A 20,882-nucleotide genomic window follows, 5' to 3' on the forward strand; every position below is an offset into this window, starting at 1 on the left:
ATTCCTAAAACGCTATTCAATTGTTAAACCTGTCTGTAATTGGAAGACAAGCCCTCCCTGGCGAAATTTGTGCACGGCGATTTCCGCGGTGATGCACATTTTAAGCCCCGGTATATTTTTATTTCCGGCAAATTCTGCAATGCCGCAGCACGAGAATAAGCCCTGCGAAAGTGTGACCACTTTAAAGTAATTTGCACACTTTGAGAAGCGTTCTCGCCCTCGCGACCAGCGCTAGCTGTCTTCCTTGGAGAAGTGTACACCTTAAAGAGAGTTAAATTACAGACATTTACGTGAAATTGGGCCGAGCCGGGACCATCCTTTTCTGTCTTTGAGAAGTGGTTTTCGTTTTGAGGGAGTTGATAAATTCCTCAGTGTAACTATTTTTCGTTGCTTACCCAATATTCGGTGGTCCCGCAGTAACAACGCTATTACCCTGTATTTTTTTACTTGTATATGTTGATGCATTTGAAGCGTAAGCCTGTATATCAGGCTCGCTAAATTGTTTCTTAGGCAAGGCATTAGCTGGGCGTTCGTGTGCAAAGAGTATGTCAAAATTATGATTTCTTTCCTCGCCCTTTTGGGATATTGTAGAATCGCTATTTTTAATTTCAAGGTAACATTTTAAAAGTTGAGGTCTTCTGTTTAAGTCTGGCTTGTTTTTTTATGCTTTTGTTTTTCTTAGTGTTTGAAAATTAAACTTAAGATGAGGTTGCCAACCATTAAAACAAGTGCTAGTCCCCTGGTTGGCACGTCACTTGACGTCAGGGGTTAACTTGTGGGGGCAGTGAAAGAAATGCGATGGTATATTTTAAGCCTGGTGGGTAATTGCAACTGACTGATAAAAAACACCATTGCCCATGCTTTTGTTCCTTTGCATATATGCCTCTCGTCAACATTAAAATCCTAGTAAACGGAAGGTCATAGGTACGACACCTGTTTGGTATGCCTGTATCACTGATTGTAATAATATTGATCTATTGTTTTTTTGGTTTTTTTTTACATTTCGCTTGTTAAACAATTGATGCTTTTTTCTGACAAGTTTTCTAAGCGTGCGCAGACGAACTGCTTAGGTTGTAGTGCCAAAGGGGTTGGCTGGCATACGCGAGACCAGAAAACAGCAGTACACAGTATTAAGATAGTATTTGAAATTTATAGTTGGACAAAATGGCAAGGGGGATGTGTGGATACTGGATCCGTTACTTTGACTGACTCGACTTCAGGGAACTTAGCAAAATAACTCTCAAATAAGCTTTTTATCGTCTACGTGATATCAGAGGGATCAAAATTTGTCTCACACCAGCACAAAGATTACTCTAAAAGTTAAAAAAAATACATGGCGTGTATATATACCCAGCAGCCAGATCAATCGGTCACAACGGGTACCAGCTGGCGGCTCACCGTAAGAGTATACACAGCCCAGTCTAACCTTAGTCCTATACTATTCTAACTGCGTGTAAGGTTTTGTCATTAACACCGAAAGCAATACATGATCAGGTACCTGATTTTATACGTAATTTGATTGGCGTGGCAATCAACCTACAGTCTTCATCAAATGGCGACTTTTAACTGGTACCGCGCGCTTTCAAGACAAAGAAGACCACAAGGAGCCGGCGGACGCGCCTACTCTCTGGAAAAGACCTCCATTGAATATAATTTTTGTTCCCGTGATTTTAGTCCATTTTAACATTAGTTAATAACTTTATTGTGATAAGAATTATGTAAAGCGCACTGAATAACATCCGTAGTTTGGTCAGTTTCGCGTTATGCAGATATCACTATCATTTCACTCCCACGAACTAGACTGTAATCTTCTTGATTTAACCTTCAACTTCGTTCAAACCGAAGTTGAGGTTTTTGTTGTTGTTGGTTTTTTGTTTTAATAGTTGCGAGGGCAACTATTAAAGCTAGCACAATGACACTTGGAGTATAAATAGTACATCAAAAGATGTTTTCTTTGAGGTCCACAACGACGAATGAGGAGTGATGATGTCATATTGCGTGGTACAGTGTAATTACGTCATGATTTCCAAATGGTCGCCATCTTAGATTTCTGGATTTCACCAAAACCTTCGTAGCAGCGCCAAAATTGAACGGACACTAAATAATACCACTGAAAAAACTCTAATATGCGCTAAAAACATAAAAGAAAACTAACCGATGACATCAAATTATTCCCAGATTAAATTCTGAGAAAGTGACGAAGTTTCATGACATTTGCGCAAATGTTAAAAAAGTTGTTCAGGTTCAAAGTCACCGCGTGCAGATCCGCCTCTCCCGATCTACATATTGTTAACAAAACAAACAAAGAACTCAACGCCAGTGATTAATGATTTATTTCTACTTCAAAGTGAACTGTTCGGTTAATTGTATGGCTTAAAGCTGAACAATGTTCACTACAACAACTGGTGCAATTCATGAAAACTAAACCCTTACAAATTCCACACTCATCTTTGCGTTATGTTCTCTAACATAAGTGTAACTCGTAAAACTACAAAAAAATCATGCTGGTCTGAAATACCCTATAAAGCTGGAAAATGTGCGTTGCACAGAGCTAGGTCTGCACTCCATTTGGCAGCCATTTTGGAATGAAATACGGATAGGTCAAATAACCTCTTTCATTCCGCTGCCGATTCTCTTCCTGTAAACGAGGCTGAACAACATGCATGAGGTAACTATAGTAACCATTGACGAGGTTGACAGCGTTGTTGTCTTGCAGTTCGTCACCATAGTCAAACAAGGAATCGAGGCGGAGAACTCCCAGCGTGTTGAAAGTACTACCTTGGAGCTGAAAAGTTGAAAATCAAATCATTTTAAGGTGTAACTAAGCAGTGTGAAACCATTTTGGAGTTTTAAAAGAAACGAAGGCAAGAATTACCAAGAGAACGTATATGAACACCCATAATACAATATCATTTTCTTATATTTTCATATTATTATTATTATTATTGTAAATTAGCATTTATTTATGACGTTTGTAAATTAGTCTTGAAAAGTCCTTAGGGGTAGACTAATAAAGGGTCGTATTGTATTGCATTGCATCGCATCGTATCGTATCGTATTGTAATTAAGTCGGTTCTCATTCCAGTGTCATATTAACGTGGTACGACGGTTTTTTCAGGCATGAAATCACTTTCCAGTGAGTCTGGAACAGGTAGCGCATGCGTAGTCTTCAACATTCCAATCCAAGATGGCGTCAAAATCGGGTCGGCCGGCATGAAGTGTCCCTTCACGCAAACGTGGAATGAATTCTCATCCCTTCATGCAAACACAGTATGAAATCATAATGTCATACCGGTATCGAACTCGCACCGGTGCGAGTTTTCACATTTTAACACCCCCTTAAAAAATTACGCTTCATAGCAAAAATAATTTCCTCCGTGAATACAGTTCTAAAGATGCACACCACGGAGTGCTCCATGCGGTCACGTGGTCACATCTCACATGAGTGGTATCGAAACGTATAGAAATACACTTACAGCAGAAGTCAGCCTGTTCGGCAGTCGGTGGATTGAGAATTCTCCCTCTGCAACCCGAGTGTCGTTGTACAGTTTGGTTGGTTGATTCGGGACATAATGTGGGTAATCAACCATGACGTAATTAACAGCAGTATGATAGAGGGTTACGTGGGAAAGAAAACGGCTCAGAATCTCACAAAGTTGTTCCTTCGTCTCAACACTGGTAGGAAATTCTTGAACCTGTTGAGGAGGAAATAAAGAAGTCACCCTATCGCGGCCAGCCTTGTCAGAAACTTACCAGCGACGAGCAAGTGCGGCGGGCTACTGAGGGATCCATATTGACTATTGCGATGGCTTCAAAGCAAGACGTTCGATAGCGAATCACCAAAAGTGACCCTGAATCCGAAACAATATTCCACGCAATGATTCTTCTTAGTAACTCTAAACGACAGATACACGATGTCCAAGAATTGTCTTCCTTAATTTCGGGACATGGTGTCCACAATTAGCGGTTTTTGTAATTAGCTACAGTTCTTGACACTCGATATTAGTCCCCTTGGCGGGAGGGTTCTGTGTACTACCTTATACATAAGCGATATAAGTTTGAACCGCTCCTGGAGTAGGCGTTTGCACTTGCATTATGGTAGCATGTTTTTTTTAGCATTTATTAAGTAATGCAAAAGCATTAAGCATCATTTGAGCATTTTAGTGGCGTCTTTCCCCAAAAATGTGTCTTTTTAGAGATGAATAAAAATATTTTTAAGAGCAAATGACAACTGATAAACATTTCTTTTAAAGTGAAACGGCAAGCAGCCAATGTTGAATAATGTATTTGTTGTATAAATGAGTAATAAATTATTGATTTATTGTTGTACGTAGGGTTAGTTTACACCCTGTTGAGTTAATTAATAACATTAAGTAATAAAATAAGCAGGTGTATATTTCTCATTATCCGAGCATTTTAGTGACGTTTTTGAGGTAGACCGAGCAGTGTAAAAAATGGAGCATTAAAGTTGGAGCATTTTATTGGGGAATCAAAAGCTTAATGTGGAAAAGCTTATCCTGGAGTTGTGGTTTTTGAGCTGTTTTAGTCTAAAAACAAGAATGGATTTAAACCACTTAAATATTTGGTCTGAAAGACTCGAGAAGGCATGGATTTTGCCATTTTGTCGGAAAATGGATGGGAATGACTTTTAGAGACCTGACCTGAAATCTTTAAAACGGCCGTATATAACAAATCTTCATATTCACCCTTCCAATGCCACCGGTTGGTCCCGTTCCGTCCAGGGACAGTTCATTGACGTAAGCCTGAAGTTCCTCGTCCTCTTGTACGTCTTTGTCTTCTTTATAGTACCTAAACACAAACAACTGTTTTGCTTAGATATGGTAATTAAAACAAATCTTGTGAAAACTCTGCCTATGCTAGCCTTGATATCCATTACGTCTTTGGTATTTTAATTTGTTAGCCATGCGAGTGCACCATGCTTTCACATACTTGCAATTGCCTTAATTGTTTTAATTCTGTTGTGTGAAGTCCTCTTTTGGGAAAAGACTTTAAATGGCATTTTCCAAACATACGTTTTATTACGCATGTCAAAACACTTCCTAAAAAACCCACGGTGCTGGGCCTGTGGGAATCCGGAGTAGAAACGAATGTTTAGCTTATCAAACGAGTTGATAACCAAAGGTAAATTAGTAACTGTAAAGAGATTGGAATGCTTGCGAATTTCTGCTGTTATTTAGTTCGCAACAGCAGAATACAGTTTATGAAGTAGAATCCATATGAAAATTAGCCATGTGGAATTTTTCGTGTTGAGCCAATGACGTCACTTCCTGTAATTTGAGCCTTAACTTCCGGAACTAGGCTAAGTAATGGCGGCCGTGAAATCTCGAATAAAAAGCTAAAAAAAAAAAATACTTCCAATCGCCGTAAAGGATTGAAATTTGGTGACATGAGTTAGAAGGTCATATTCTACACGAAAATGCAAAAAGATGGAAAATGAAATTTTCGTCCCAGGGGCACTTTAAGGGTGTGTTTACCATTAACATAAAAAATTCGCAAAAAAAATTTAGGTTAAAAGTTAACTGGATTTCAAAAGTTTCTTTCCCATTCGTAACATTTGTCATTTTTGCCGTTTCAGTCTCTGATCAAGAATTGAGTCACGCGGCAATGTAAATGGAAGTGCAATGTAATTTCGGTTGTTCAGTTCCCCGAACACTATTCTTTTCCACGGTGATTTCAGGCGGCTTTTTTCTTCCAAACAGTAAACGCGTTGGGGAAAACAAAAACTAACACACCAGGTATCAAAGATTTTAACAATCTTAATCCAGAAATTCAGGGAACTGAATCGATTTTATTGTTCAAAAAGAAAGTGCAGCTTTCATCGTAGTAGTTTGTTTATATCCAATTATTACCTTTTTAAATTATAATTTTATGTATAGTAATGTAGCTTTTTTATCCTTTTATCTTATATCATTGTAATAGAAATGTCTGTAAATTTTATTTATTTTATTCTTATCTATTTATTTATTTCAGGGCCGTTCTGAAAACCACTTTTGTGAGAACGCACCCTGTTTAAAGTTATTAAAGTTATTATCATTATCATTATCATTATCATTATCATTATCATTATCATTATCATTATCATTATCATTATCATGTTCCTGAAAAGTCATGTCCTTACCTTTCTCATGATAATCATAAAATCGCTTGTAAAATGTGTATTTTACATGGGAAACCCCTAATTTTTTCACAAAGCAAACTTCTGGTGCCAACGTTATCTGTGCTAAAAGAACAGCCTTAACTACCACCGAGAAATGGCGTATTGAAATTTCCAAAAGGTATGGAAATGACGAAAATTGGGGAATCTAGGAAGAAAAATTGCTAGAACTTTGCAAATTTGCCTAACAGATGATAAAGTCATTCCCCACAGCTTCATTTGTATTCCCCACGTTATCATCCATGTTTCAGAAAAGCGACCTTTTGACGAAAAAAAAATCTAGTGCAAGTATAATGTCTAGTACAGGTTTCAAAGTCAACCTCAAGACGGAATTGCCATTTTTGAGTTAAATGTATCTAGAAGGGCTAAAAATAGATGATAATGCTTGGTCTTTTGTGACATAATAGCTATCAATGTATGCTACATTTCGTGAGGTTATCATGTAAATGGCACGAGTATTATAGGAGTAATGAAAGTTTTAAGACGAAATGTTCAATAGGTAAGGAAATGACAATTTCTAGAATATCGTTTTCTTCTTCAAAATGAACCGCAGATTGGATGATAAACAAGTCCCGCTTGTTTTCTAGAAAGGTTAGGACGAATAAAAGTGCCAGCTAAGAAATAAGCACTTTCGAACGTTTTACAAATTTTTGACAATTTTTTTCTTGTTTTTAAAGGTAAGGAAATGACAATTTTATCTAAATTCAAGGAACTTTACATTCGTGTATCTTTTTTGTATTAAGCACTCAACTACTCGGATTTACCTATAAATGTAAGACTTGTTCTTGCCTATTAATACGACATTCGTTGACACATAAGACTTAATTGCCATTAGTGCAATCCTCTCGCATTGCAAAGCACTATAGGTGTTTAATTTTCAACCAAAAATAACCCGCAAGTGCAAATCCCTCCACCGTGCTGGATTTAAATCATATAAATTCACCATAGTAGCTGCTGAAAGCCAGACATACACAACTTAAGGCCATGCAAAGAAATCGAGCATTTGTCACAAACGAATGGCTTCACAACGAGGGAAAGGTAACTGTGTTTTCTGTAAAAATTGTAAGGAAATGACAATTACTGTGTTGGTTGATATCTTTGCCCTGTGAAAGAGAACTTTGAATTGACATCCATAATAAATATTCACGGAAGGAGACGCAAGCTTTGCCTCAATGTCGTGGCTTCTTTTTAATTTCTGATCTTTTTACAAAAGAAATTGGTCTCAATTTAGGTAAGGAAATGACAGTTTTCAGAATATCACGGGCGGGAAGATTTTACTTTTTTTGAAAAGTCCCGTTTTTTTAATGTTTACTGGAATGATGTAAACGTAATTACTATGCTCCTCTGAAAAAAAATCCTTCCAAGCAATTGCGGAGCTAGAATTTTGTAAAAATTGTGAAAATTTGGTTACCATGGCAACGTCAAATGTCAAGGTCATTGACCGACCATACTTATTTGTTCCCAGGCAAGTTTTAAAAATAGTTACTGAGTTTGGTGGTGTTTGCTTGCATATTAAAAGTTAAAAAGGTTATAAAGGTTCAAAGTCAAAGCGGGCAGAATCCCCCTTCCCCCCTCGGTCTAGAAAGGGTTAACAGGTGCCTAGAATAGAAACCACAGTAGGATGCCAGTTTTGAGTACTGGGGCTCGCCCCTATGTGTTTTAACAAAAAATGCCTTTTAATGAGAACAGTGGTGTACACATAACACAAACATAAAAAAATCCCTTTGACCTAAAGATGGAGACATGAAATCTAAATGAAACTGACATCTACTCAACGTGTAAGAATACATTTGCAGGAAAAAAAGCTTTTTCATATCACAAAGTTCAAACTTCACAGAAATGATCAAACTTAAGTTGGCTCATTTTTGACCAAAAACCCCTGAACCTACCCCTTGGAAAAAAAGTTAATTTTTGGACTCAATACGAATATTCCTTTTAGACGCAAGAAAAATATTCTTTTAAAAGCTTCCAATGGAATCAGTGTGTCCGAAAACGTCCCCTGAGAATGTTTTAGGCCTCCCAAGGGACCAGCGACAAAAAAGTAGCCCATTCTCCGTCAGTTTGCTATCTTCTTGCTCCTCTTGGTCTTCGATTGGATTCTTACATTCCTTGACCCACTTCGGAAAGCTCTCCAAGGAACGGAAGTAGAGCTTGATGGTGGTTCCTTTGAGGGTTTTTTTTTCTTAATCTTGGTCTGGCTCATTTGTCCCGAATGTCAAAGGACTTGTCCCGCGCTAGACAATCCAAACCTGTTCCATGTGAGTCCAACTCTTGGAGTATAATATGGATGTGCCTCGTGTTGTTAAGTGCTTGTGCGACAGGTGTGTCCCCACCCGCAATATGACGCTGGAACCTATAGAATTCGAACTGGCCAAGGGATTTCTCTCGAAGACTGTGGTGCATTTCAGCTTTTTGGTAATAACTAGTCCTCCCATTTAGCGTCGCTTTTTCGGCTTGTTACTACTTCTTCAACGCCCTCAGAGTCTGAACCGAATTTGACATGTCGTCTACGTCTTTTTGACCCTTTTCGAAAAACGCTTCCTGAGCAGGGTCGTATTCAGGGTCGTCTTCGGAACTCTTTTGACTCGGATTCCTAATTCTCAGAACAGTCGGTAGATTCTGTTTCCGTACCAAAATTGCTGTCTTTGTCGCCCTTTTTCTTTCTTTTCTTTGGTGAGCGCAGTGACATCAGTTTGCAACCTCTCTGCCTTTCTCTTTTTACCAAATTTATTATTATCAGTTTCAGTAAAACAAAACCCTTCCCTGAGAACTGGGGTATAGAAACTTATGTATCCAATCTTGCAAGGTTTTCAACTGCCCGAGTGTTCGGAAGTGCCAATATGCAATGCCCCCAGTAGAGTTCTTGCATTACGTTTCATTGGCTCATCTTGGCTCTACTAAACTATTTCATTCTTTTGGGGGACAAGTAAGTATTCACCTCAGATTGCCCTTTATAACAATTATTTGAATGCGCGGAAAAAGCCATTTAACTATCATGTTCGTATACTGGAGTAGTTTTAACTTTAATTTGTTGATTTCATTTAAGCACAGCTTTGCAATTATTATTTAGTTGTATTGTGTAAAATATAATCACATCCAATGTATTTTACTATTAGTCTATATTTATTGCCAGGACCTCTAATGATATCAGTTCTTAGTTTTGCCAAAAAATGGACAAAAAAACCTATTGTAAATAAAGGCATCTAACTGGATGAAGGCTGACCAATCGTTTATTTGAGACGGGCCATAATTTTAACAAAAAGCACTGAATGAACACAATTTTAGTCATAAATTACTGCAAACAGGTAAGTTGTCGAAAGTAGTGTCTTTGTTAATGATTCCCCATAAAGAAGAGAAAATGTTCCTGTAAGAAAATGACAATGTAAGGAAAATGCAATTTGTGGTAGGGACATTACATTGTCATTTCCTTACTTGTAAGGAAATGACAAAATTGAGGTAAGGAAATGACATAGTCATTTCCTTACTGTAAGGAAATGACAATTTTTTTGTAAGGAAATGACATTGTCATTTTCTTACTGTAAGGAAATGACACTTTTTTTGTAAGGAAATGACAAAAAGTAAGGAAATGACAGTAAGGAAATGACGGAGGAACATCATCATTATCATTATCATTATCATTATCATTATTGTTATTATTATTATTATTATTATTATTATTATTATTATTATTATTATTATTATTATTATTTTTCACTCACAAGTTGACGTAATCTTTGACCATGTCTTCGATTACTCGCAGGATTTGGTAACCATCATCTCGGAAAGGAAAGTATGGAAGAAGCTCAGGGTCATCGAGTCCACGTTTCTATTGAGATAAGGTAAAAATCAACACAAAATTACACCGACAATAAGAAACTATACAAGATATAAACGAAAAGAATAAAGAAGAAAGAAAAAAAGAAAGAACGAACGAACCAAGAAACGAAGGAAAGAAAAAAAGAGAGAAAGAAAAAACAACCTTGCATTGTTTAAACTTGAATTATTAACGTTGTACTGCAAAACTTACACTGTTAACAAAACCTATTTGGAAATTAATTTTCTGCAGATTTTCAGGGGAGAGATGGTCAAAGTAATTTATTATTTATTTTTGCTCCAAGTTAGAGCTTGAGTCATGTAAATGTTTCTAATTTTTCGGTTTATAGACAGAATCCTATAGTTAGGTATAACGATTCAAGCAAAATCTCTTGAACAGGACTTTCCAAGGGTACAATTTTTTCTATTTGTTGCCAGATATTGTTCCAGTTTTTAATGTCTCTTGCTCTTGCAGCCCGTTTCTCGAATGTCATGATCAATTTAGCGGACGGATAAGTTTTTTAATCCATTAATTTTTTTTTATCCATTGTTGGCAACATTTATCAAATGGTGCTTTTCGGGCCGAAGAATTTATCGCAACTTTCATGAAAAAGGCTCAAGCAAGCAGGATATTAAACAAGAAGTTCCGGTAATAATGGGAAATCCTCTCCTTCATTTCACATCATTGTGTGCCTGAGATGCAAATGTTCGAAAATGTAAACGCCGTTCAGTCGTAGCAAGTTGACTCGATCAAGCGTCCTCTGAAAAAATAGGTCTCAAAATTTCACAATATCACTAAAGCAAAATGATAAGATATCAACTTCAGATTTGTTTAACGGGGTTTATTCTGAAAACTAAGACCATTTCATTGGTGAGGGCCGTAGAAAAAGACACGTTGTGTTTACGCTCAGATAGTTGATTGTCAACTCAAGGTAGGAACTCCCTGACCAGGCCCCTTTTGTACCAGAACTTCCTGTTTAAAGCGACGTGTTGACCACGTACCTCAATGTTGGCTCTGTAGTCTGTTATTTCCCATGTGCTCAATGGGTATGATTCTCGAAGCAGTTGAAAGGCTCCTTCGTTCCCATAAGCAAACAACAAATCTATAACCTTTGACTCCTCTAGTAGGCTAGGAACCGCAAATGTATTCGGAGCAAGAATTCCTCTGCAGTGGTACTTGAGCATTTCGTTCAGCGGATGCTGGGATGACAGGGTCCGTTTTAATATGACACAGAAGGGCTCTATCATAAAATGAGACTTAAACAAAGGCAGAAAGTTTATTAGAATAAACTGTTCAGTTTGTCATGACAAGAGTAAGAACTGGAACTAGTAGCTGGGTTTGCCACGACGGAAAGTTGTTGAAAACAACCTTTAGTTTTTTCAGGTGCTGTTATTAGATTGCTACAAAGGGTGCATGGTCCAAACTTTGATTCTGCGGTTTAATTTCTAAAGAGAGTAGTCATTCACATGGCAGCGTTCAAGGCACAGCATGTTTCTAACTCACTTTTGATTTGACAATCTAAGAAATCACGCTCAGAGACAGAAAATGCTTAGATTGCAAGCACTTCTGCCATTCCTTATTCCGCGAAAAATACAAAACATGACTCACAAGGAATGAAGATTTCCTAAATAATGAGGGCTGAAGGAAGTACTCCATCAGTGACAGAAGTGATGCGTTCAGTGAGTTCGATTCACCATATAAGCCTGAAAATGTGGGTCGACCCTCTCCGAATTTAGTTGCTATGATTGCGCCCACTATAAATACATACCCTTCCGAGGTGCTCCACTAATTGCGCATATCCCACGTCAGTGATTTGAACATTAAGTTTGGCGAGCATCCAGTTGTCGCCATCTTTTGGAGTGTACACCGCCGAGTCTGATGAAAACAGTTTTTGTTTGAGAAAGCGTGCGCTTTTAGGAGTCAGTAGTTAATTACTTACAAAAAAACTGGGAAACTCTCAGCCATTACAAGACTGGTAACACATGCAATCAACTCCCCGACATACAAGCAAGCAAATATACCTAACAAGAGTGGGATAGGTTGACTGGTTAGAGACCCCTCCTTCCTATCTACTTAAAGGGTTTCATCTTCAACACCTGATTAGCCTTTACTGTCCTCTAAAATGAGATAACATTTTGGATTATGGCGCTGCTGGAGGAATGAATGTGTGTGTGAGTGTCATGGTGATGTAATTCAAGACGGCCGCCATTTTGATTTTACCGGGAAAATTGCGGAAATTCTTCTTATATGTGGACCAGAAAATGAATACTTTGTGTTTTTTGCTGGCATTTTATAACCTTTTTAAAGCAGAAAAGGTGCAAAATGCGTATTTTTCTTCAAAATGGCGCCAATTCAAGCTACCTATTTAACAATTATTCCACGAGAGCGCTTTGGATATGTGGATATGACGTAATAGATAGCCACTCAGTCACTGAAAACGGCAATTGCTGAATAATTATCCTCTTGAGAAAATATCACACTCTCACTTTTATTTATGTCCAGAAATCTACCTAACCGTGCATTTGGGGACTTCATATAAGGTAGACCTTTTTGTCATTGTTATATGACATAATGTTTGACAGAATTATTTGTGTTTTAGTAAGAATTAAGCTTAGAGGACACCTTGTGATGTCTATCATGCAGTTCACGCGTCTCATTAGCGTAAGTATCACTGACCCTCTTGTACATGCAAGGAATAAGGGGCCTAGAGTAAACAGAAGCCTATTCCATGGCACTGATTATGTGTTATTTCATTTGTTTCCATTTGCTAAAATTCGAAAACTTGAGGTGCAACTGTTAAACCTATTGCTAGAATTTATTGTTACAGTGTATATATTTTTCATTTGCTTCATGCTGCAGAGCGTACGTTGACTCAAGTTGACTGATGAGTTTAATTTTTTGATAACGTTTTTAAGATGGATAGATTTTTTCTCGGGATACCTGCTTGATTGGCAAATTAGCGGAACAGTTTTTATACTTAACCTGGTGTGTAGTGCATTTGAATAGCCACAGGGACGAGCTCCTTTCGATATTTTCCTGAAACTTCCGCAGATGCAAATAGGGCAATTGGAGAGAGGAAGTCCCACATAGTACGCCGAGGATCTCTTTCAGTGAGGTCCGGTGATCTAGGCAGGTTATCACAGAGCTCATAGCGAAGAGCATAGATGCGCCCCAGAGTTATGGCCTGAAAAAGGATCCGAAATTCATGAGGGAGACCAATATCAACTACTGATCTAGTGTTGTTGAAAAAGTTGATTTTTGTGGGTAGTGTACTGTATAGTGCTCTACCCACTATGTTGTCAGGCGTGTAAGTGTGATTGAGTGAGTGAGATCCGCAGCGCGTGTACAGCACTACCCACATGTACGAAATGCGTACCTATTTTTAAGGATGCTATTCTGCCTTACGCTGTTTGGCAGCGTTTGATTTGTTTTGTTTTGGTTTGGTTTATTTTAACTAGATTAATGAAAATGTTTGATCATCCGCAGAAGTCCACAGGTTGGAGACTCTATTCATATTGATCCCGTGCGTCAGCCCTTTGCCGACTATATTTATTTTTTAGAACTGATTTTCCCGTGAAAAGGTATGACCTATGGCAATTCAACTTTGAACTGTATTAAGCATTCCAATGGTCTCCTGAGAAGAACGATTGAGAGTTATTTGGAAGATTTCGGTCTAGAAATTTCACAAAAAGATCAAGAAGTCGTGCAAGGCTAGGAGAGCATGTAGAATGAGCTAATTTCTGTTAGCACGAAAATAAACTCCGTGACAAGCAATTGCGTGACGATAGTATTCGTTTGTGGAAGTTAGGGTTTCCAAGATACGATGGTTGGGATCTTTCCATAGTGTGGTATAGTTTAAATTATTTCCTCCCTTCACTAATTCATGATCGATCATGAATTCGTAACTGGTGCTGTTTGTGCACATATTACCTGGGCAGAAAACCACAGTTTTAGTTGATTGTATAATGTTATGGGTGAAGCAACTGAATTTTGACAGAAAAACTTATTTAATTAATGCGATTCTTTTCTACCAATCAAAACACATGTAAGGTTAACATACGTCTTCCAAAGAGTCGTTGGTGTTCAAAGCTGCTTGTACAGCGGCATCCCAGTCAAAGTTAGGATTCAGTGTTTCTTTCAATTTGTTCCAGTCTAATCCGATTGTTCCTTGATTCTTGAAGTTTTCACCTGATGTACAGTTTCCCCATTTTCCTTTGTATTGTCCTGCTGTGGTTGAACACCAAGGTCTGTGATGGGCAACTTTGGTACACTTGTCATAAACTTTTCCACGGTACGTAAAAGGGAAATTACACAATTCACCTCGTACCGTCTTGACACTGCAATCTGCAGATTCGGAGAAAATTTCATCAGAAATTCGTTACATTATGAAAGCTCATTCTGCGTTCCAGAGATAGGCCTTTTGGAACAGTTAGTCACATGATCGATAATTGGTAAACTTGCCGCTAAAGCTGGATGAATTCCAGAAATGGAAAGATCATGTTTTACTTAGCCAGAATGTAAATTTTCAGACGAATACCACTTAAGAGGTCGAGAAGTAATGACCATTTGTAAACTCGAGAATTCAGTACTTTCGTATACAAGCGAGAAGTGTTTGCGCTCCAGTGAAATTGTCCATAATTAAGCGTTACAAAAAGAAGTCGGATTCTTATTCTTATTAGAGGTAGAATATGCGAGGATAAATTAACAAGGATGGAAATTTATCGGAATTGCAAAGGGCAAGGGAAGAATTTAACGGCGGTTTGAAAACTTGGAAAAATATAAGGACTTGTATGAAATATCACTGGAGAGTGACTGGATGGCAAAGCGTCTTCCTCCCATACAAATCCTTCTAATTTCTGGCGTCCGTAACTACTTTTGTTTAAACGATATGAGTCTGAGAATCTGCATGGTATCATATTTTAAGCTGCTATTTTCATTTCTGGCTGATTCGTTGTGTTTACGAAAGGGGGTCACGTGACGTGCTGTTGCAAAAAGCCTATTGGATTGGTAAAATCATGTTAAACAATCAGAATTACAATTCACGCAGCACACCCATAGCCATAACAGCCTCAGCCATAGGAATGAACCTGTGCTGCCGACGTCCCTTGCACACCCCCGAATAACTATATCCATGGACAGAATACATGGGGTCAATTAGAGCTCACAAAAATCCCAGGACAAAGCAGGATTGAAGTAGATCTACCTAACGATGATGATGATGATGATGATGATTACGATGAAGTTAACGACGACAACTGACAACAGCGATGGTGATGGCAATTATGATGATGGGGGCATTACCATGACGTTGACGACGACGACAGTCGACGGTGTTTGTGATAGCGATGATGAAGATGAAGATGATGATGATGATGATGATGATGATGAAGATGATGATGATGATGATGATGATGATGATGATGATGATGATGATGATGATGATGATGATGGTTATGATGATGATGATGATATTTGGTGGGGTGGTAGTGGTGATAAGCTGTCACTGCCTAGCCTTTGCACATCCACAAAAAAGTCAGATTTTTTTCCTTTGCCAAACGGATAACGGTGCATAGAATCTTGCTGCTACGCTGCGATCATGTCGCCGGAAAACAGGCTTTGGGCGACGAAAGAGTGAAAACAAGTGGTGACGTGCTGCTGTATTTTAGGTTATGCGTGGTTTAATATTTCGAAAAAGTCAACTTACCTCCCTTCACGTTTTCTTTATATCCTAAAAAGCACACACAAAATAGTCACAATAAATAAATGGTTATTTCAAAGCGCTGATCTATTCGAAAGTTTGAATTAATACTGACGTTGAAATACTTTTAAAACACTCTCGGCGTATATTTCTGTTTTTCGACAAAAAAAAATCTTTAAGCTTACACTGAAGAAAGGTTTGGGGAACAGTTACGTTTTTATATCAAACTGAACTCGAGTGAGCGATTATTTCCAGTCAAAGCACTAAAACGGCAGTGTGTACAATACGAGTGTCCTTCCTCCGACCTCATTTTGTGCGGCAAACCCGTGCTCTATAACGAAAAACCATCAAACACTTCAAGTTGTGTCTAAAATTTGACTTCAAGACAATAGGCCATTTCTGAGTAGCTTTTAACCTCATTTTAAAAGCGAGGCCAAGTGCAACGCTTTTCATGTGAAATTAGTTTTGTTTGCATATGAATGAAAACTAATTTTCATAATGAACACCATGTAGTAGAAGTACTTGCGACCCGTGTCACATTATGAAACTAGTAAATGGCCTAGCTCGCTATGAGTCTCCCGGTATCTCATTGGTTAAACATCCAACAAGTGTGTGACACGGTCATGGGTTCGATTCCTGTCAAAGACTCAGGTTTCTGTTTGTCCTATGCCCGTGACATGTTGAACCGGCACTGCACCTTTATAGACAGTTTGACAACATTTTTTTGTCAATATGACTAACGTTGCGAAAAATTCCTGCATTGTTACAAGTTTTTCGAATTCAATGCTGCTTAATGATCTACAAAATGCATGGTTACCTCCAATTTCCTTTTTGGATTTCAATCGGCCCTTGCTAAAATGTAATATATCAAACACGAAAAGGTGTGTTTCATCAGATATCCAAACACTGAGAAGTAGGTTGAAAAAAACGACTTCGAGCTGTTTGGATATCCGATGAAACAAACTTTCGAGTGTTTGATATGGCTTCTCAAATAATCAATAATTCTTGGGGAAATTCAAGGCTAAAGTTGGCAAAATTTCATGGTAATTAGGATCACATATCCAAACCATGGTCACGGTAGTGATTTTCTTTGTTTTCTCTTGACATTTATTAATGAGTTTGAGAACTATTTTTCCCGCATAGTCATAAATTGTGCAATACCTCTGTATTAGGGGGCAAGGTCCTTGAGATCAATAACAACAACAATAAAGTTTATTTTTGTACCTTTACAATTTCCCCATCTGCCATCATGTACTTTAGTAGTTGAACACCATGGTCTTTGATGGCCATCACTGGTACACTTATGATAAACTTTTCCACGGTAAGTGAATGGAAAATGGCACCACCTTCCATCAGTCGTCTGCACTGTGCAACGTTTTCCTATTTAATAGAACAGCAAGGAAGAAACTTCAATAAGGTAAGAATATCGTATCATCATCACTGCCGTTTTGGTCACTATATTATTTGTTTAATGGTCTTAGCTCCCATGAGTCTCCTTTAGCTCAGTAGTAGAGCATCCGAACTAGTAATTGGAAGGCTTAGGTTCGACTCCTGATAGGAGCACTCACCTTTCCTTTATCCTAGTCCTGATGCCTGTGTCAATTTCACTTTGAATAATAGATCATTATTATATTATTTGTCATCATCATTATCACATATGTGGTAATAACAACTGTGCATCATAGTCTCGGTAAACATTCTCATTATGATCGAGAAAATTCCTTACTATGCAATTAACTGTAGAACTGATCTAAGAAAATTTGACGAGGCAGATAGTTGAACCACTTGTCCGGCACTCGGTTAAATTCAGGAGTCAAGTTCTTCCCTACTCCACGTACATAAACGTGTATTATAGTATGCCACTTTGTATCAAATATAATATACACGCCCGAAACTCAAGAAACAATCCTATTTACCTTGCCTATGAATAGTCACCCGCTGGATTGACATGGGGTTGTTCCCGGATAAGCGCTGCTGAGTAAAGTACTTATCGCTTATCCATTCCACTTTGTCGTTGTTAAAAGGCTCGTACCTGGACGCTATTCTGGCACTTTCCTGAAAGAGTAAAACACAAATTAAATAAGGTTGTTGTGATTACGCTAGAAATGTTAGTTGTACTCTGATCCTTATAGCGTCGTTGACAACAGTAAGAGAACATATTAGGGATACAGGTGACAGAGTATTTACAACATCAGAATAGTCGCCAGGGAGAACGAACCCTGAGGCGAATGATAAGACAGGCAATTGATCGACTGTGGATACGAATTTCCAGCGGTTTCCTTCGCGATACTGTCACCTTCAGCCACGTGACTTCAGTGATGAAACATTTACCACTCGAGTTAGGCACTTAGTTTTTACCCTCACATGCCTAGTTAATGTTAATGCACACCATTAATTTCTGTAATGGCCAACAAATGATGCAAACGGAAAGTGCTGGATCCTGGGGAATCTGATCAGCAGATTTTATATTATTTAATTGTAAATAACGTGTCAAGGTGTACTGTTCATCACTCGAATCTATTTCCGATGGTCAAATTACTCTAAAACTCTGTTGATAAGACCAAACATTCGTTACTGTACATCGGCTGCGTTTTCAGTCGTTCAATCAGCTTTGTTCGCTTGTTGTTACAAGCCAGTGTAACTTCATTTCATGGTATAAACGGGAGAAGATTGGGAACGAGATATCATATTAGGTCGGTTAAAAATCGAAACCATTGGAATGAAACTTTGCCTTATCATGACAAGCAACTCAGTCAAGTTTGAGAGTTTTCAACTTAGAAGGGCCCAGATGAAGGTTTTATGAACCTTGTAAAATCAATAAAAACTTTGTAATCCGATAATATGCAAAGGCCACTCAATCTTTCTTGATCTTTCGATACATACATTTTATATTTTTTACTTCAACGCAAGGTTGCCAATATTTAGCTGGTTTTCTTTTGATCGAATAGGTTAATTTTTTTTAAACAAACGAATCTCCAGACCTCCTCATGTTTATATAACGGCCAATGGAAGTTTGTTACTAAATGGCTGTTATGTATAAGATGTTGCAGGAGCCCTTGACCTGGACCCTCTATCTCTCATACTATGCTGGATAGCATTTTATGCCGTTGTGAAAACTACTCCGGCTTGGTGTGAACATGCAGAAGTGGTCTAAAGCCGCCGCCATCTTTCCCCTTGAATCCAATCCTCGCTCCTCGTTGTTGACTTCCGTTTCAGTTCGATTCTCTGTTTACACTACTCAAGGAAGTGTCACGAGGGCGACGATTCACTTTCAAGACCGAAGCAGCGCAGCATCGCTTCGGCACAAAATTCGATCCGAAATCGGCGTTTTGTATGTGAACGAAAGCCCGATCCGATGTGTTTTTGGTGTCGCCACAAGAGCTTTCCGGTATCTGAGTCTAGACATAGTCTTAGGCTTGGAGTCAACCCTTTTCCGAATAGATTTGAACCTTGGAGTGAACCCTTTCGCGAGTAGTTTTATCTAGTCGTGGGAGGGTTGACGCCACAAATTTATATAGATAGATGCTCCTAGTCATGGGCACCTGAATATCATTATTTACCCCGAATACTGGCTCTAGTGCGTTCTGAAAGAACGTTGAAATTTGGAGGTATTCTGCCATGTCGTTAATCGGCTGTCCAATGGTGTTGTTGATGTAGCCTTGTAAGATCTCGTCGTTGATTTTTAGGAGTTCAGTGTAGCCTGCGGTGTAGTATCTCGTGAAAGGGTCACTGAAGAGAATAGGTGCCAGTTCAGCCTGCGTCATGTTCAACCTGGCATAGCCATACAAAGCCGGATCGTGTTTTAAAGTGAAGGTCTTCTTGTTTTGATCCAGAGCCGCCCCTCTTGCGGCCTTGCATTCTGGACTGGAGTTCTGCGGAAGGGAGACTTCACAGTGCAGGGCTACTGAATACCTGGAACAAAGGCAAAAACATGTTACGATCGTAAAGTTGCTAAATCCAACGTTTAATAACAAGCCTTTCCCAGCACGTTTAGTTTGGGGTCGCTACTATCGAGGGTGCATGTCTTTTGTAGTTCAGATGTTATAAGAAATTTGGTCCCACTAACGACCTAAATGAGAAAAAAAAGAAAAGAGAATATGAGAAAGAGAGCGAGGTTTAAACCGCATGTTTATGGTCAAATCCAAGTTAAGGTAGACTGGCCTGACTCAAATGGCTAAGGGGGCTAGGAGGTTAGTTTTCAAAGAAACTGCATGTGGTGATGTGTCAGTGGGGAGTAGAAAAAATGTTTGTTTGTTATTATTATTATTATTTTTTATTTTATTTGTTTTTGGGTTTTTACAGTTTTCACAAATACGCATAATACATAACAGATTACACATGCATAAATATGCATTACACTACTCTATTACGCAAAGAAAAAACACTACGCTAAATACACTACACTGGAGAGGCATCACGTATTGACATAAAAAAAATATAAATTAGTTCAGCTATTGTTCTATCAGTTAAAGGAGGGGTTTCCATTTGTTGTAATGGATCTTAAGTTTATTATTCTTTCTGGCTATAAAACGTTCTATTTGAAACGTGCTCTTAATTCTTTCGAAAAAGGATTTAAAGGGTAGAGAAGTCTTATTTAGCTTGGTGCGATAAATAAAGTATTTACTTTCTAGTACAATATAATTAAGAAGGATTCCGTCACTGTCATGATTAGGTGCGTCAAAACAACCAAAAACAATATCTTTAATATCAAGAGACTTCAAGGTAATGCCCTGTGAATTTAACATGACGGTGACTTCATCCCAGAAAGCGTGCACGCTTGGACAATAAAATGACAAATGTTCTAAAGTCTCTAACTCCTTTTCGCGAAAATAACACAATGGGGAGTCTACTTTCTTAAATTTAAGCTACATAACATTTGTGTATAAGATTCTATTTAGTATTTTATATTGAAACTCCCTTAGTTTAATATGCAAAGTTGTTTTAAAAGGCAGTAAATAAATCTTCTCCCAATCAAGATGAAAAGTGTCTGTATTAAATGCTTTATCGTATTTCTTCATTACAGTTGGTATACTAGATATCTTAGAGACGAAAATCTGGTACAATGATTTTGAATAAAGCTTCTGTAAAGTCTTCTGTTCACCATCAACCTGATTTACTATATCTGAAAGCGAGGAAGGGTTGTCCTCGCTCAAAGAAGACCAAGTTGAAATGCATTCTTTATAGAAGTCTGGAAG

General features: G+C 38.2%; 1 protein-coding gene across 1 annotated transcript in view; it reads right to left on the reverse strand.

The window, feature by feature from the left end:
* Positions 1-132: 132 nt before the first annotated feature.
* LOC146458309 (polyunsaturated fatty acid 5-lipoxygenase-like) overlaps positions 133-20,882 on the reverse strand; it is a 25,959-nt gene continuing 5,209 nt past the window's right edge. The window contains exons 2-14 of the mRNA XM_085090769.1: positions 19,248-19,599; positions 17,604-17,742; positions 16,912-17,067; positions 15,694-15,717; positions 14,050-14,333; positions 12,972-13,173; positions 11,758-11,864; positions 10,991-11,245; positions 9,895-10,001; positions 4,707-4,809; positions 3,477-3,695; positions 1,602-2,785; positions 133-1,566 (exon numbers count right to left, since the gene is read on the reverse strand). Coding sequence (XP_084946895.1) covers positions 2,552-2,785; positions 3,477-3,695; positions 4,707-4,809; positions 9,895-10,001; positions 10,991-11,245; positions 11,758-11,864; positions 12,972-13,173; positions 14,050-14,333; positions 15,694-15,717; positions 16,912-17,067; positions 17,604-17,742; positions 19,248-19,599 — 2,182 coding nt within the window. The 3' untranslated portion in view covers positions 133-1,566; positions 1,602-2,551. The remainder of the gene's footprint in view (positions 1,567-1,601; positions 2,786-3,476; positions 3,696-4,706; positions 4,810-9,894; positions 10,002-10,990; positions 11,246-11,757; positions 11,865-12,971; positions 13,174-14,049; positions 14,334-15,693; positions 15,718-16,911; positions 17,068-17,603; positions 17,743-19,247; positions 19,600-20,882) is intronic.

Source organism: Pavona decussata, unplaced genomic scaffold (genome assembly GCF_977016875.1).
Source record: "Pavona decussata unplaced genomic scaffold, jaPavDecu1.1 SCAFFOLD_233, whole genome shotgun sequence".
Classification (NCBI taxonomy): domain Eukaryota; kingdom Metazoa; phylum Cnidaria; class Anthozoa; order Scleractinia; family Agariciidae; genus Pavona; species Pavona decussata.